Raw genomic sequence first — 13,447 nt, 5'->3', positions numbered from 1 at the left:
GAGAAAAATACAGCTTTTAGGGGTGGGAGGGGCGTGTTGCAAGGACTGTACCCAAAATGCATAGGCAGGCAGGACGCTCACCGGGACGGGTGTCAGGAAACGTCAAGTCTGGGATGAACATCCCCATGAGAAGCCAGAAGAAATATTGCATATGAGAAGGCGGCCACAGCAAGGAGTCCACCCGCCGAGCCTCCAGGTCCCGTTGCATACGTGGATGGGGAAGGGGAATGGCAGAGGCCCCAGCCCCAGGAGGAAGGGGAGCATTGGTCAGGGTTAGGGTGCATCTTCCTTCGCCTGCAGTCCAGTGCAGCGTCCCCAAGTCAAAGGCCCCGGGAGTGTGTTCTGTCCAACTCTGTCAAGTGACAGAGGCCCAGAGAGGCTGAGCCACTTTCCTAAAGTCACACAGGTGAGGCTGCAAAGTGGCCATGTCTCTGCTGTGCCCTCACCCCAAGCTGAGGGTTCTTGGCTCTTGCTTGGTGCCCCTGTAATGGGTGGATGTTCCTGCAGACATCCAAGAGAGTAGAGGCACTGGGCAGTCCAGCCAGGGCATAAGGGCTCTCAAGGGAGGCAGGCCCTTGGGGAGAGTTGGGCAGGGGGCTGAGGGGCCACAGTGGACAGGGAGGCCTGAACCTGCTCAGAGACTGTCCACCCCTTGATTGTCCATTGGGGGCATCAGTCTCACAGGGGGTCACACAGCAACCGAGCAGTTGGGGGGTGGGGTCAGGGGGAGGAACAGGCCTTTTGACTCCTGATCTGGTCCCTTGAGTGGAAGAACGTTGTTCGGGCCAAGGGGGGACAGAGGCGAAGGCGGGTGCAGGTGAGAGTGGGTGCCCCGTTTTTGTGAGACCCCCATCAAGAGCTGGGTGGGGACAAAGTAAAGCCCAGACCTGGCTGCACCCTGCCCGCCCACCTCCATCCCAGGGGCCACACCAGACCACCAGGCGGAGGCCCTGGGCCCTTCTCACAACCAAAAGGGCTTCTGGTCTGTGGAAATGAGGAAAGCAATTTTAAGAGATGCTGGTGCTTCCAGATTTCAAGTGGGAAGGAACTTCCTTGAATGACGACTTTGGACACTGTCACCATTGAGTGTGAGAGAGAATGGCCATCTCTCCAGTCTCTCTCTCTCTCTCTCTCTCTCTCTCTCTCTCTCTCTCTCTCTCTCTCTCTCTGTGCTTCGCCCTCCTCCTTCTCCCCTGAATTGGACCCTGGGGAGTAGTTGCACCAGCTTATGTATCGTATTTCCATGGCTTCCCACCTTCACTGAATGGCAGGGGAATGGAGCCCCAGTTTTATCCCAAAATGACTCCCTCCACATGGAGGAGCCTGGGCTCCGAGGGGCCTGTGCAGATGGGTGAGTGGCCACATGTCCTACAAAAGAAGCAGGAGGGGCTGAGAGCCCAAAGCCAGCCACTGAGCTGCCCAGGGCGCCCAGTACCCCGGCCTCAAATCAGAAGCTTTGGATCAGAGACGCCAAAATGAAACAATCACCAACTTTCATATCAAAGGGCTGATGCTTCCTGGGTTCCAGACGTCCCAGCTCAGAACCTTCTAAGTGGGGACACTGGGACTCAGAGACTCTCAGAACCAGCGAGCCCCGAACACCAGAATCCTGGAGGAGGAGGTGGCTCCCACCCGGGCAGCATCCTTCCTGGCGATCATTTCTTCCGCTGAAGTGGCCCCAGCCTCACCCCGATTGCTCCTGTCAGGAAACTAGCCCTCTGAGCACATGTGGAGGCATCACTGGGAGGCCTCACCCCTCAGGCAACAACCCCACGGGGTGCCCAGCCCCTGCTTGCTCACCTGCTCTAACGGAGCTCACTCCTCCATGGCAGCTCATTCCAGCTCCATAGCTCCACTGGGAGAAAGCGCTCCCTACGCTGAGCTAGGCTTCCCCACATCAGACGCCTGTCTGAGGATGCTCAGTAGGGACCTGAGACCACCTCCAGACCCCTCTTCTCCCAGCTGAGCAGCCTGTCCCTGTTAGGCTGGGCACCTCTGGGCATCTTGGAGACCCAACATGGAGAAAGACCTGGAGATGCCACTCCAATTGGGGCAGGGACCTCACTGCCTGGCACCCCAGTTCCACAGAACCAGAGAACAGTGACAAGGTCCTGTCCGTGGCTTAGAGCCTGCCAGATGGACAGATGGACATGTGGCTGGCCACTTTTCCAACCCAGCTACAGGTCTGGGAGCCAGGATCAGCTGGAGTGCCCCTTGGGTGTCGACCACGCCGACGTCAGAGCATCCGGGGGCTGCTGGGGCCGGGTGCTCGCGGGGTCCGGCTGCTCTGTGCCAGCGGGTTGCGGCTGATGACCAGCTGCAGCACGTCGCCCGCCTCGGCCAGGAGCGGCACCGCCAGGCAGCAGTCGAAGTCCCGTGTGCGAACATGGTTGACCTGCACGGTGCACAGCCCAGGGGAAAGACTGGCATCAGCCTGGCCTGTGCTGAAGGAAAAATCTAGAACACTCACACAGCGGAAAGCATTCTTCATTTAACATTCAATCCTCCTGGTGGGTTTAATCAAAGGGAAAGTCCCAGGGAGGTGCCGGTATACCCTTCGCCCCTCTGACGCCTTTTTGTCGTGAAAGAGCACACATTTGGCCCCCTGCCTAGAACGGTGTGGCCACGCCCTGTTGCTATTTCATTTGTATTTTACACTGGCCTTCTACTTCACGCAAACAGTGTCAGGTTTTCATTCCTAATTGAGTCGAAAAGTTTCCTTTTAAAATCAATTTAACTTGAAAAAAAGTCATCCATTTAGAGAAAGCATACATTCGATAAATTCAGCACAAATGTGGCAGAAATCACACCAAGGGAACAAAAGTAGCTGGGGCCGGGGAAAGGCAGCCCAGGTGGCTGGGCCAGGATGCCCATAACTTTCCATCTGCTCGTCTGCATTTCCCAGTCTCCCTTGCAGTTGGTGAGGTCACATGACTAATTCTGGCCAATAGGCCATGAAGGGGAGTGATAGGTAAAGGCAGAAAAACCCCATATGCCATTTTCCAGTCGGGTTTCCTCTGCTGTGGTGTCTGAGGCAACGACAAGAAGGGGGCGTCTCCGTCAGCCCAGGCGGAGCAAGGCTAATGCAGTCCACGGTGGACGTGTGTGTTAACACTGTGACACGGGGCTGCGAGTTACTGCAACAGAACTGGGCCTAACCTGACTAATATGACTGGTGTCGTCATTCCCTTTTCACAATGAAGGAGCTGGGGCTCAGCGAGGGGAGGTGACCTGCCCAAGGCCACTCAGCCAGGGTAGAAGTGGGGACTCTTTCCCCAGCCCAGGGCTAGGAAAGACCACTCCCCCAGAGGTGCCTGCTGCAGCCTTACCTGGAGGACCCTGTCGAAGGGCTGGAGGCCCCCACGCTGGGCGGGCCCCTCGGGGCGCACAGTGTGGACATAGACACCCTTCTCCAGGAGGCCGTCTGAGACGCTGAAACCAAAGTCATTCCTCGTGGGGTCCTTGTACAGGGTCACCTGGGAGCAGGAGGAAGAGGAGGTCCCTAGAGTGGAGCTCCGGCCCCAACTTCCCACAGTAGCCGGAATCCTTGGTCTGGCTTTCAATGTCTCTGGGATGCAGTCCCCGCCCAGAGGCACTCCGCACGCCCTTTTGCGGTGCCCATGGAGCTCCCCTCCCCGTCTGCACTCAGCAGGCCCCAGGCCCCAGATCGACGCTCCCCATCACAACAGAGGCCCTTTGGAAGGGAGTTCCTGTCAGTTCGTCCAGTCCTCTTGCCTCCCCCCGGAGAAGGTCTCAGTGGGTGCCCACGTGTCTTCACTACCCCTAACACTTGCTCATCCCCCAATTTACCCAAGAGCTGGCTTCAGGCTAGAGGTTTCTGAGGGCTATCAGGGGAGAGGTTTTCTTTCTCCTCTGTGTTATCTTTCTATATAGTAACCTACAGATGGCAAAAATGCTGGCTTTTTACTTAAGGTAGTAATAAGTACATACACATAATATGTAGAAGTCTATACACACAGTAACTTAAGTTGAGAAAAGTGAGTCTACTTAAAGGAAACTATTAATAATAGCACAGCGTGCATCACAGGTGTGTGTGTGTGACGGGAGTTTTGAGAAACCAGTACAAAATCCCCATTTCACAGAGGAGGAATGAAGGCTGAAGAGAAGCAGGCCCATCTGGAGCCCATGGCCAGCCCTCATGGCACCAGGACACACACCCAGGCCTCCTGTGCCCCCCCACCCCACCCCACCCCCCCAGCACCCACCTTGTGCATCTCCAAGGGTGTTGGCAGCAGCAGCTCCTGCATCTCCTCCGGGGAAGGGCGTACCTCCCGGCCCCTCCGCCAGGGCCGGTGGCCAGGCCTGCCCTCGAGGGCCACGCTCTGCACGGTGCCCGTCATGATGGATGCCTGTGAGGACACAACCCTTCACTCAGACACTCACTGTTCTCAGTCAGCTCTTTGGACACCTACTATGTGTCAGCCTTCAAGGTCACCTACTATGTGTGAGCCTTCAAGGTCACAGAGGTGAGGAGCATAGACACACTGCTGTCCTCCCAGGTCAGTCACACCAGCAATCAGAATAACCATCCTTGGCACTGAATTAGCTCTAACTCTGTGCTGGGCTCAGTTCTAAGCACTTTATACATCGAACTCATTTTATTCTCTACGGTATTACAAGACCAGCAGATGCCATTATTTTTCTCCACTTTACAGATGAGGAAACTGAGGCTCAGAGAGACTAAGATTTGAACTCAGAGTCTGGCTCCGAAGTCGAGGGTCTTAATCACTCTGTTACCTTGTTAATTGCAAAAACCAATAAGATAAAGTTACACACGGCAGTTAACAGTCACAGAGGCCTGGTACATGGAAGGTGAGGACAACGAATCTGGTCCCGTGTGAGAGGTCAGGAAGCGTCCTGAGCTGAGATCTAAAAGATGAGCAAGAAAGCGGGTGGGGAGGGAGCGGGCCTGGCAGGCAGAGGGAACAGCCTGTGCGAGGGCCCTGCAATGGGAATCTAGAAGAAGGCTGGAGGAGGGGCACGGAATGAGGCTGCAGGTGAGGGCTTGATCCCACACGCCCCTGGGACTACAGTGAGAAACATTAACTTCACCCCAAAGGCAATGGGGACACTCTGAAGGGTCTGTGCAGGGGGTGGGGGGCAGGATCAGATTTGTGGACTTAGTAGCACCTGCCAGCTGCTGGGGAGACCGGGCTATCGCGGTGGGTGTGGAAGCCAGGGGGGAGACCTGTGAGGAACCATGCAGCTGTCCAAGCAAAAGATGACCGTGGCCTGGACAGGGATGGGGCCAGTGGGGAAGGACAAAAGGAGCAGATGTAGGACACGTGTCAGAGGTGAAGCGAAGGGGAGCTCTGGGAAGGGCAAGCGGAGTCAGGAATGCTGCACGCGAAGTGAGCGCCGCGAGTCTGTGACCCTGAGCGCAATCTATTCACATTCAGACCAGGAAATCCAGAGCTGGGAGTAGGGGGGCGCTTCTGGGGTCGGTGGGAGGGGAGGATGCACTTCTCACCCGCGATATTATCATTTCCTAGGCACAAGGGAATCTATCTGCCCAGCCTAGAAACTTCTCTCCTGCCCGTCACAGTCTCTGAGTTTTCACTATTAATATAATTTTTATTGATTTCAGAGCAGAAAGGAGAGAGAAACATCAATGAGAGAGAATCATTGATTGGCTACCTCCTGCACACCCCCTACTGGGGATCGAGCCTGCAACCCAGGCATGTGCCCTGACCAGGAATTGACCTATGAACCGGTTCCTAGGTCGATGCTCAACCACTGAGCCACGCCCGCTAGGCTCTGAGTTTCCACTAATAATACAAGGTTCTCTCTGACATTGCGGCTGGGAGTTTGGGTCTTTTCGAGGTCCCCTAAGGACCAATTAGGGCCAAAGGATTGGGGTGGGGTGGGGAGGAAGAGAGGAGAACACGAGAGGATGTTGAATGAAGAGGCATAGAGACACCTTTCTCAATTCTTACAACTGGCCCTCACCTGCCTGGAGAGCCAGGGTCCGAACAGAAAGACCAGAGACTCAGAATCTTGGGGTAATAGGATCATTAAACAATGAAAGCAGGGTATACACCACAAGCGCTTGGACCCCTAGAACTGTAGAATTCTAGGACTTGCAATTAAAATGCAGACCGAGCTGATACAGAGAGCTCGCATCTCCCTCCAAATCTTACGGTAAATTAAAAATAAAATTTTCAAAATAAACACTTTCAAAGCAAAAAAAAATAAATTAAATAGAGACAGACATGAGCAGAAGTGGAACCACTTGGCCTATGGAACCAGATGTGCAGCGAGGAGCTGGGGCGCCCATTCAGGGAGGAGCGGAGCGCTGGGGGAGTGCCACCCCTGAATGGGGACTAGAGATGCCTGCCTGCCAGCTCAGGGGTTCGGCAAGGAACCACCAGGACTGTGGGCTGGGAAGCCATGTGTGAGAAAGGGAAGCCAGCAGCTCAGGTGACCACTGACGAAGCATGAGCCAGAATCCGCCTTCCATAAACAGTGCGATAGAGACACCATGCTGAGCAACGAATGAAAACCTGGTGTGGAACTGATGAAGCTCAAAAGCCACCGCAGGCCTCAGAGGTGCTTCACAACACAGAGCACGTGCGGGAGCCTCCAGGAGTAACCGCTGCTGAGAGCAAGCCCGACAACGAAAGAGTCCACCTGCTCACGAGACCGCGGATGAATGAATTTGCACCCAGCGAACTAGGGGGGCGGGGGAGAGACATCTAAACAAACTTTAAAATAAGTCTGCTTAAAGTACGCAGAAAAAAAAACAAGAAAATGAGACATTAAGAAAAAAGACTGGGAAGAGTTGAAAAATAATGAGAGAGTAAATAAATAAAAGATGTGGAAGTGGAAATACAATATTTACGAAGTGGGCTAAACAGTAGATCAGGGGTCCTCAAACTACGGCCCGCGGGCCACATGCAAATACAAATATTGTATTTGTTCCCGTTTTGTTTTTTTACTTCAAAATCAGATATCTGCAGTGTGCATAGGAATTTGTTCATAGTTTTTTTTAAACTATAGTCCAGCCCTCCAATGGTCTGAGGAACAGTGAACTGGCCCCCTGTTTAAAAAGTTTGAGGACCCCTGCAGTAGATTAACAGCCAGGGAGAACATTAGTGAATTGGAAGACGAGTAAGGGAAGCAACTAGAACACAGCCCAGAGGAAGGTGGAGGGCTGCTCTCCGCGTATGAAGGAGCTGCGGGAGTGACCCCGTCGGGCCTTCCCTGGCTTCTCCTGGGCAGCCTGCTCCCTCGCAGGCGGTGCTGGCCTCATCATACAAGGCTGCACTCGCCTCTCAGCTCCTCGGGCTCCTCACTGTCGGTGCTGAAAACGATGTCGACATCCACAGGCTCCCACAGGGCATGCCCACAACCACGTCCACATAGGGCACATGCGCACACAAACACCAAGCTGTTCCTATGCATCCAAATGTGCACACTCAGACACACATGGTGTGAGAAGACACTCAGCACTGTGCATGCATGAGCATGCTCACATGTATGCATACACACATGGTCCCAGTGCACACGCGATGGTGCCAGACATGCTCACATGTGCACACCCCCTGCTGTGCCAACCACGATGCTCTCAGTCACACTTGCACACATGTCCATGCACAGTCTGCACATGTGTGAAGATACCTTTACACAGAGGGTGCTGGGTGAGTGCACACATACATGTTACACGTGAGCACAATCCCACCAACATGCTTGCCTCCCAAAGGTGCACACACCAGTGCGCCCAGAGGCAGGCGCCCCACGCAGGCCCGCGGGGCAGGTGGCCTACCTCCAGTTCCCTCAGCAGCTCTGACTGACCACACGACTCCAGGTCTTCGAGGGCTTCCCCAAACACGCGCCAGAAGCCCTCCTTGTGGGCAGGGCCGGGGGCTGGGCTGTAACGTAGGAACCAGAGAGTGTCAACTCCTGGTAGGCGGGTGGGCAGGCAGGCAGGCTGGGCCTGAGGAGTCTTCTAAATGGCCATCGGCGTTGGGCTCGAGGGGCCAGAGGGTGGGCAGGCGGGCATCCTCGGTGGCAGTGCTGGGGCCCCGGGGCAGTGGTAGGTGACACGGAATGAGGGGAAGACGCAGCTAGGGGCGGCCAAGACTGCCGGTCTTAGAACGGGGGCAGATGAGACGGGGTGGAGAGCAGTGACACAGGATGCCTGGGAAGAGAGACAGACGGAAGGACAGACAGACAGACAAAGAGGAGATCCATGGTGTAGCCCCAGAGGACGGCTTCTGGCCCCACCCAGACACATGGCACCATAGGACAGTGACAGGGACAGAGCTGGAGCCAGCAAGAACACAGATGGATGGAGAGGATGGAGTATTTGTGCTGGGGGAGGGGCTGAGACCATCCCATAACTTCCATCACAGGCTGTATGAGCCCATTATCAGCTCTAAAATCGAGTCTCATTAGAAAGGTAATAAGTCACACATTTCAGAGTTCACAAAGCCATCGGCCATGCACCAAGTCCTGGCTCTTTATAGCGTATGCTATGGTTTCAAAGCGCTTCCTCTCTCCCAAAGGCACACAGGCTTTCCTCCAGGGAGCCTCAGGGGCAATAAAGCAAAATAGCTGCCTCCTTCCCTTCCCATTTTAAGATGAGAAGACCAAGGCTGAGGACATTCTCCATTTAAGTCCTTTGTACGAACAATTGGCCCATGGAGGTGAACAAGGAAGGGCCCCTGTTCTCAGGGAGCTGAGGATTCAGTCACAAAGTGTGTATGAGCACCTACTGGGTGCTAGGCGCAGAGCTAGGGGTGCCACGCAGAAGGGAGGTAGAAGAGCCAGGTAATTAACCCGGTAGACACGGGTGGCTAGCGCCACTCAGGGGCTCACGCGAGCAGCTGTACCAGCAGAGGGAAGACTGTCATCGGCCTGAGAAAGTCAAGCATTCCAGAGGTGGGGAAATTTGAGCTGGGTTTTGAAGGATGAGTAGGTGTTGGCCAGGAGAGGAGAGGGAAAGGTGTTTTGGGCAGAAGGAGCTGCCTAACCAACAGCATGGACATGGGCAGGGGTGGCCAGCATTCCTCCACAAGGCCAGCTCTCTGTGGGCGCCTCCTCCTTGGAGGGAGAGGCTGAGGTCTCTGAAGCCAACATCACGAAAACCACCATATCCACACGCCAGGACTGGTGCCCATGACCCAAAGGGCCCTCGAGCCATCTGGGCTGACTGAGGAGGACCCGGGTTTGAGTTCTGAGTCTGCTGCTGGAGACCCCCAGACTCGGGAAGGGCAAACCCGGCTGCTGCCCTCCTCCCCACCGGTGCCTCTGCTGTGCCCTCCACCCAGCGAGCTCCCCCACCACCTCGGCCTGGCTGAGAGAGTCTGCTCCATGTTTTCTCCTCTCCCAGGAGGAGCCCCTCCTCGGGGGCGGACCAGACTCTTCCACTGCCCGCACCACGGCCAGCCGCACAGGGACCGGGACCCTCACCATCCTGCCCAAGAGACCAGGACTGTCTCCATCCTCACGGCATTCCCACCACAGACCTAGTCGGTGGCTCCCAATCCTCCTCTTCCTCCTCCTCGGGGAAGCTCTTGTCAGCAGGGGCTGGGGTGTAGCTCGTCCTCCGGGGCTCAGTGGGTGGGGGGCTGCTTCTCAGCCGGCTGGGCTGCCACTCCTGGGGGTTCACAGCCCGGGCTGTCGTCTGTGGAGTGTAGGAACCTGGCAGGTGGAGACAGGGGGTGCCTGCATCCTCTCTGTGCCCTTCGCGTGCCCTCCTTCCCAATCCATCTCTAGCAGTGCTGGGCGACCCTGAATACGTCTGTGCCCTCTCTGGGCCAGCAGGACTACCCTCCGTGCCCTCAGGGCTCCTGCCACCCAGGTCCCTATCTGAGAAACCCGTGACTTTCCCAGTCCTCTGGCGGAGGAGTTAATGCCTGGGGCTCCAGGACCCTGCCCCAGCTCCGCGGGGCTGGGCTGGCTGATGCCGTGCTGAGAGGAGGTTCAGTGTTTTGACCATCCTTCTCTCCCTGCCTGTGAGCGCTCTGAAGGGCCTGCCTGGGGTGGAGCTGGCAGATGCTGACCAAGTGCTCGAGATGGGAAAGCCGGGACCCAGAGAGTGAGGGCCAGGGCTGGGAGCCACCGGGGCACCCAGAGGCATCACACTAGTCCCCTGAGCTGGGCTTTAGGGAGTCCCTGTGGCTCTGGGTCACAGAAACCAGAAGGCCAACCACCGGACTCAAATGCTCCCTGTCCCTCCCGTGGGTCTCAACATAGATGGACGGGGGCATCTGGTCCTAGGAGGGCACCCCAGAGGTTTCCACCCCAGGCTGGATGATGTAGGATGGGGTGGGAGGGGCTTCCTGCCTTTCCATCTTCGATGGGTGCAGTGCACACTGATAGAGCACCTGCTGTGCTGGCATCAGGCAGGGATGAGAGAGACAGCAGGGGTAAGGCGAGCGTGGTCTCGGACCTCAGAGGAGGGTGCTGTGGAAGCTACGCAGAGGATGTGTGAAGGCCTGTGTCCGCGAGCTGAGGAGCGAGGGGCCTGAGAATGGCTAATGGGGCCCAATCAGATCTGCCTTCCGGGAAGGTGTCCCTAGAGCAGTGATGGCGAACCATCTGAGCTCGGCGTGTCGGCATTTTGAAAAACCCTAACTTAACTCTGGTGCCGTGTCACATAGAGAAATTTTTTGATATTTGCAACCATAGTAAAACAAAGGTTTATATTTTTTGGTATTTTATATATTTAAATGCCATTTAACAAAGAAAAATCAACCGAAAGAATGAGTTCGCGTGTCACCTCAGACACGCGTGTCATAGGTTCGCCATCCCTGGCCTAGAGGACGGAGCGAGGAGAGGAATAAGGAGACCTCGGCCCAGGGGTGAGCCCTGCAAAGGCCTGGCAGCTGGGGAGACCCAGAGAGAGCATGCTGCTTGTCCAGGGGCTCCGAGGTGTTACCTGGGCCCCCAAAGCCACTCTCTGTGGCCGAGCTGTCCCAGGACTCCAAGGCGCTGTCCACGCTCGGCACAGCGGGCGAGAACCGGGCCGTCAGCTGTCCTCCTTTGAGTGCCTCTGGCGGGTCCTCGTCCGCATCACTGGGCTCGCTGAAGCTGCCTGACTTGTGAGGTGCGAGCGGGCCTAGGAGGAAAAGGGGGGTGGGAGTCACTGCCACTGGCCTCTGACCTGGGAGATAGAGATGCTCAGAAAGCCTCAGTTTCCCCACTGGAGTCTGGTGTGGGAATCCACAGGCACTGAGCCCCCTTAGCCTGCTGCTGGGCAGTCTGACAAGTGGGAGGTGCCCACTGATAGACAAACCCATTTCACAGATGGAAACACCGAGGCTCAGGGAAGCTGACCAACATGCCCAAGGTCACATGGGGAGCAACAGTGGAGCCCAGATTAGAAGGAAGACCCCAAAGCTCAGGCTCCTTCCACTGTAGTCCTGCCGAGACACACGGGACAAGTCCAGGGGGAGCTGAGGCATGCACAAGGTATGGCCACAAGGTGCAGCCAGCAGTCTTAAGAGGCAGAAGGTGATGAAGAACAGGGTTCAGACCCAGACTCTGCCCCACACCAGCCCTGTGACCTTGGGCCCACCTCTCCCCTCTCTGGGTCTTGTCTCCTCAGGGATCCTCCCACCGCCATAGGGCTCCGCATGGATTCTGTGAGAGGGGGCACAAAGCCTGGCCCAGAGGCACAGAGCCCTCCCTTCTGAAATGGGCTGAATGGTCCCAGGGAGTGGGGGGAGGCTCACGGTCTAGCTGCTTCTTGATCTTCAGTGTGACGGTCTCACCAGCCACCTGCAGGAGGTGGATGGCCTCACTCAGGGGCCGGCCCTTGAGGCTAACGCTGTTGATGGCCAAGATACGGTCCCCAACGTGGATAGCGCCAGTCCTGGGGAGGAGGCACAGGGCAGAGGGTAAGAGCTAGGCACTCAGGGTTTCAGAGTGAGGAGATGCCCTAGGAAAACTGGGAGCCCAAGGCACACGCCTGGCTGACCCTCAGGTAAACCCAGCTGCAAAAAGTCTGCAAGTGTGACTGTGAGTTGCATTAACCGAAGTATAAAGTCTAGAACAGCGGTTCTCAACCTTGGCTGCACATTAGAATCACCTGGGAATCTTTCTAAAATCCTGATTTCTGGGCCTCATCCTCCGGAAATTCTGTTTCTTTGTGACTAATGTTGTGGCCTCACCCCATAACAAAGAAACAGAATTTCCAGAGGATGAGGCCCAGAAATCAGGATTTTAAAAAGATTCCCAGGTGATTCTAATGTGCAGCCAAAGTTGAGAACCGCTGGTCTAGAGTCTGGGAAGGGATTATCCTGCCTAACTCTAAAGTTAGGTTCTAGAACCAATGCCAAGCATGCGTTTTGAGCATGGTTTGAACCCCACAAACTAGCTGTCAAATTCTAGCTACATGATCGTAACTTCCCTCAGTTCCCTCCTCTATAAAATAGGGGTGATAATGCATATTTTATCAAATTAATATTGAAGGATGGATGAATCGGATGGGTTAATGTTTCCATCCAGCAGAAATACATGGGTAGCTGTTCCCTCTCCCTGGGCCTCAGTTTCCCCGCCTAGAGAATGAGCATAATCCCAGGGCCCAGTGGTTTTCTGCCCGGATACTATGAGAATAACCTGAGGAGCTGTTTTAAAATGCAGATGCTGGGCCCCACCCCCGAACAATTACACCTATGGGACTCGGGCAGGGGAAGGCGATTCTGCGGAGCAGCCAGGACTGAGGGTGGGAGAGAAGTTCAGCATCTGCTGAGGATGCACTGGACCCAGGTGGGGGAAAAAGAGGTAGAGGATTGGGGCGGGGGTCTTAAACCCCAAACTTAGATGTTCCCTCCCCCCCAGGTGGGAGCTCACAGCGGGTCCATCCCGGAGTGCCCTTATCTTCAGCTTTGCCCAGCAAGCTCCCCTGGGGCCTGGGGAGTGAGTGAGTCAGGGAACGGCAGATTCGGGGAGGGAGGTCCGAGCTGTGCTACCAGCCACGGGTGGCTACCAGGCCCCTGAAATGTGCTGGCCTGAAATGAGATGTGCTGAAGGTGTAAAATACACACCAGACTCTGAAGATGTGGTATGAACAAAAGAATGTAAAATATTTTGTTAATAATTTTTGTGTTGATTACATGTTGGGATATTTTAAGGTTCATTTTGTTCCTTTTTGCTTTCCTAATGTGGCTACTAGAAAGCTGATAAATGAATTGGTGGTTTGCATTATATGGCAGTTGGATGGCAAGCTAGATCAGCCCAATGAAGGCAGAGGGAATTGTGTGTTGCGTCCCTGTCCCCAGTCCCCAGGCACCCAGAACGGGCTGCCACACTGTAGGTACCCAGCAAACGCGGGAGTGAAGACATTTGATGTCAGAACGGTCCACACTGGCCTCTGCAGTCTACCGGATGGCCAGCAGGGGGCGCTCGAGGAGCGGGGACGCCACAGGGAGCTGTCCTGCGGAGTCTCCAATCCTTCTGCGGCACCCTCTCCTTGTGT

At 55.6% G+C, this 13,447-nt stretch overlaps 1 protein-coding gene across 3 annotated transcripts in view; it reads right to left on the bottom strand.

The window, feature by feature from the left end:
- Positions 1–2,236: 2,236 nt before the first annotated feature.
- The window catches only part of GRIP2 (glutamate receptor interacting protein 2), a gene marked incomplete at both ends in the record, with an annotated part of 79,244 nt that continues 68,033 nt past the window's right edge, over positions 2,237–13,447 (bottom strand). For all 3 annotated transcript variants that reach the window (XM_081106239.1, XM_081106238.1, XM_081106240.1), the window contains 7 exons: positions 2,237–2,395; positions 3,330–3,476; positions 4,227–4,370; positions 7,787–7,892; positions 9,492–9,666; positions 10,907–11,086; positions 11,703–11,842. In XM_081106239.1, coding sequence (XP_080962365.1) covers positions 2,237–2,395; positions 3,330–3,476; positions 4,227–4,370; positions 7,787–7,892; positions 9,492–9,666; positions 10,907–11,086; positions 11,703–11,842 — 1,051 coding nt within the window. The remainder of the gene's footprint in view (positions 2,396–3,329; positions 3,477–4,226; positions 4,371–7,786; positions 7,893–9,491; positions 9,667–10,906; positions 11,087–11,702; positions 11,843–13,447) is intronic.

This window comes from Myotis nattereri (assembly GCF_964212035.1).
Source record: "Myotis nattereri genome assembly, chromosome: 14".
NCBI lineage: Eukaryota > Metazoa > Chordata > Mammalia > Chiroptera > Vespertilionidae > Myotis > Myotis nattereri.
The sequence above is the reverse complement of the archived record's forward strand: the minus strand, read 5'-3'. Positions and strand labels throughout refer to the sequence as shown.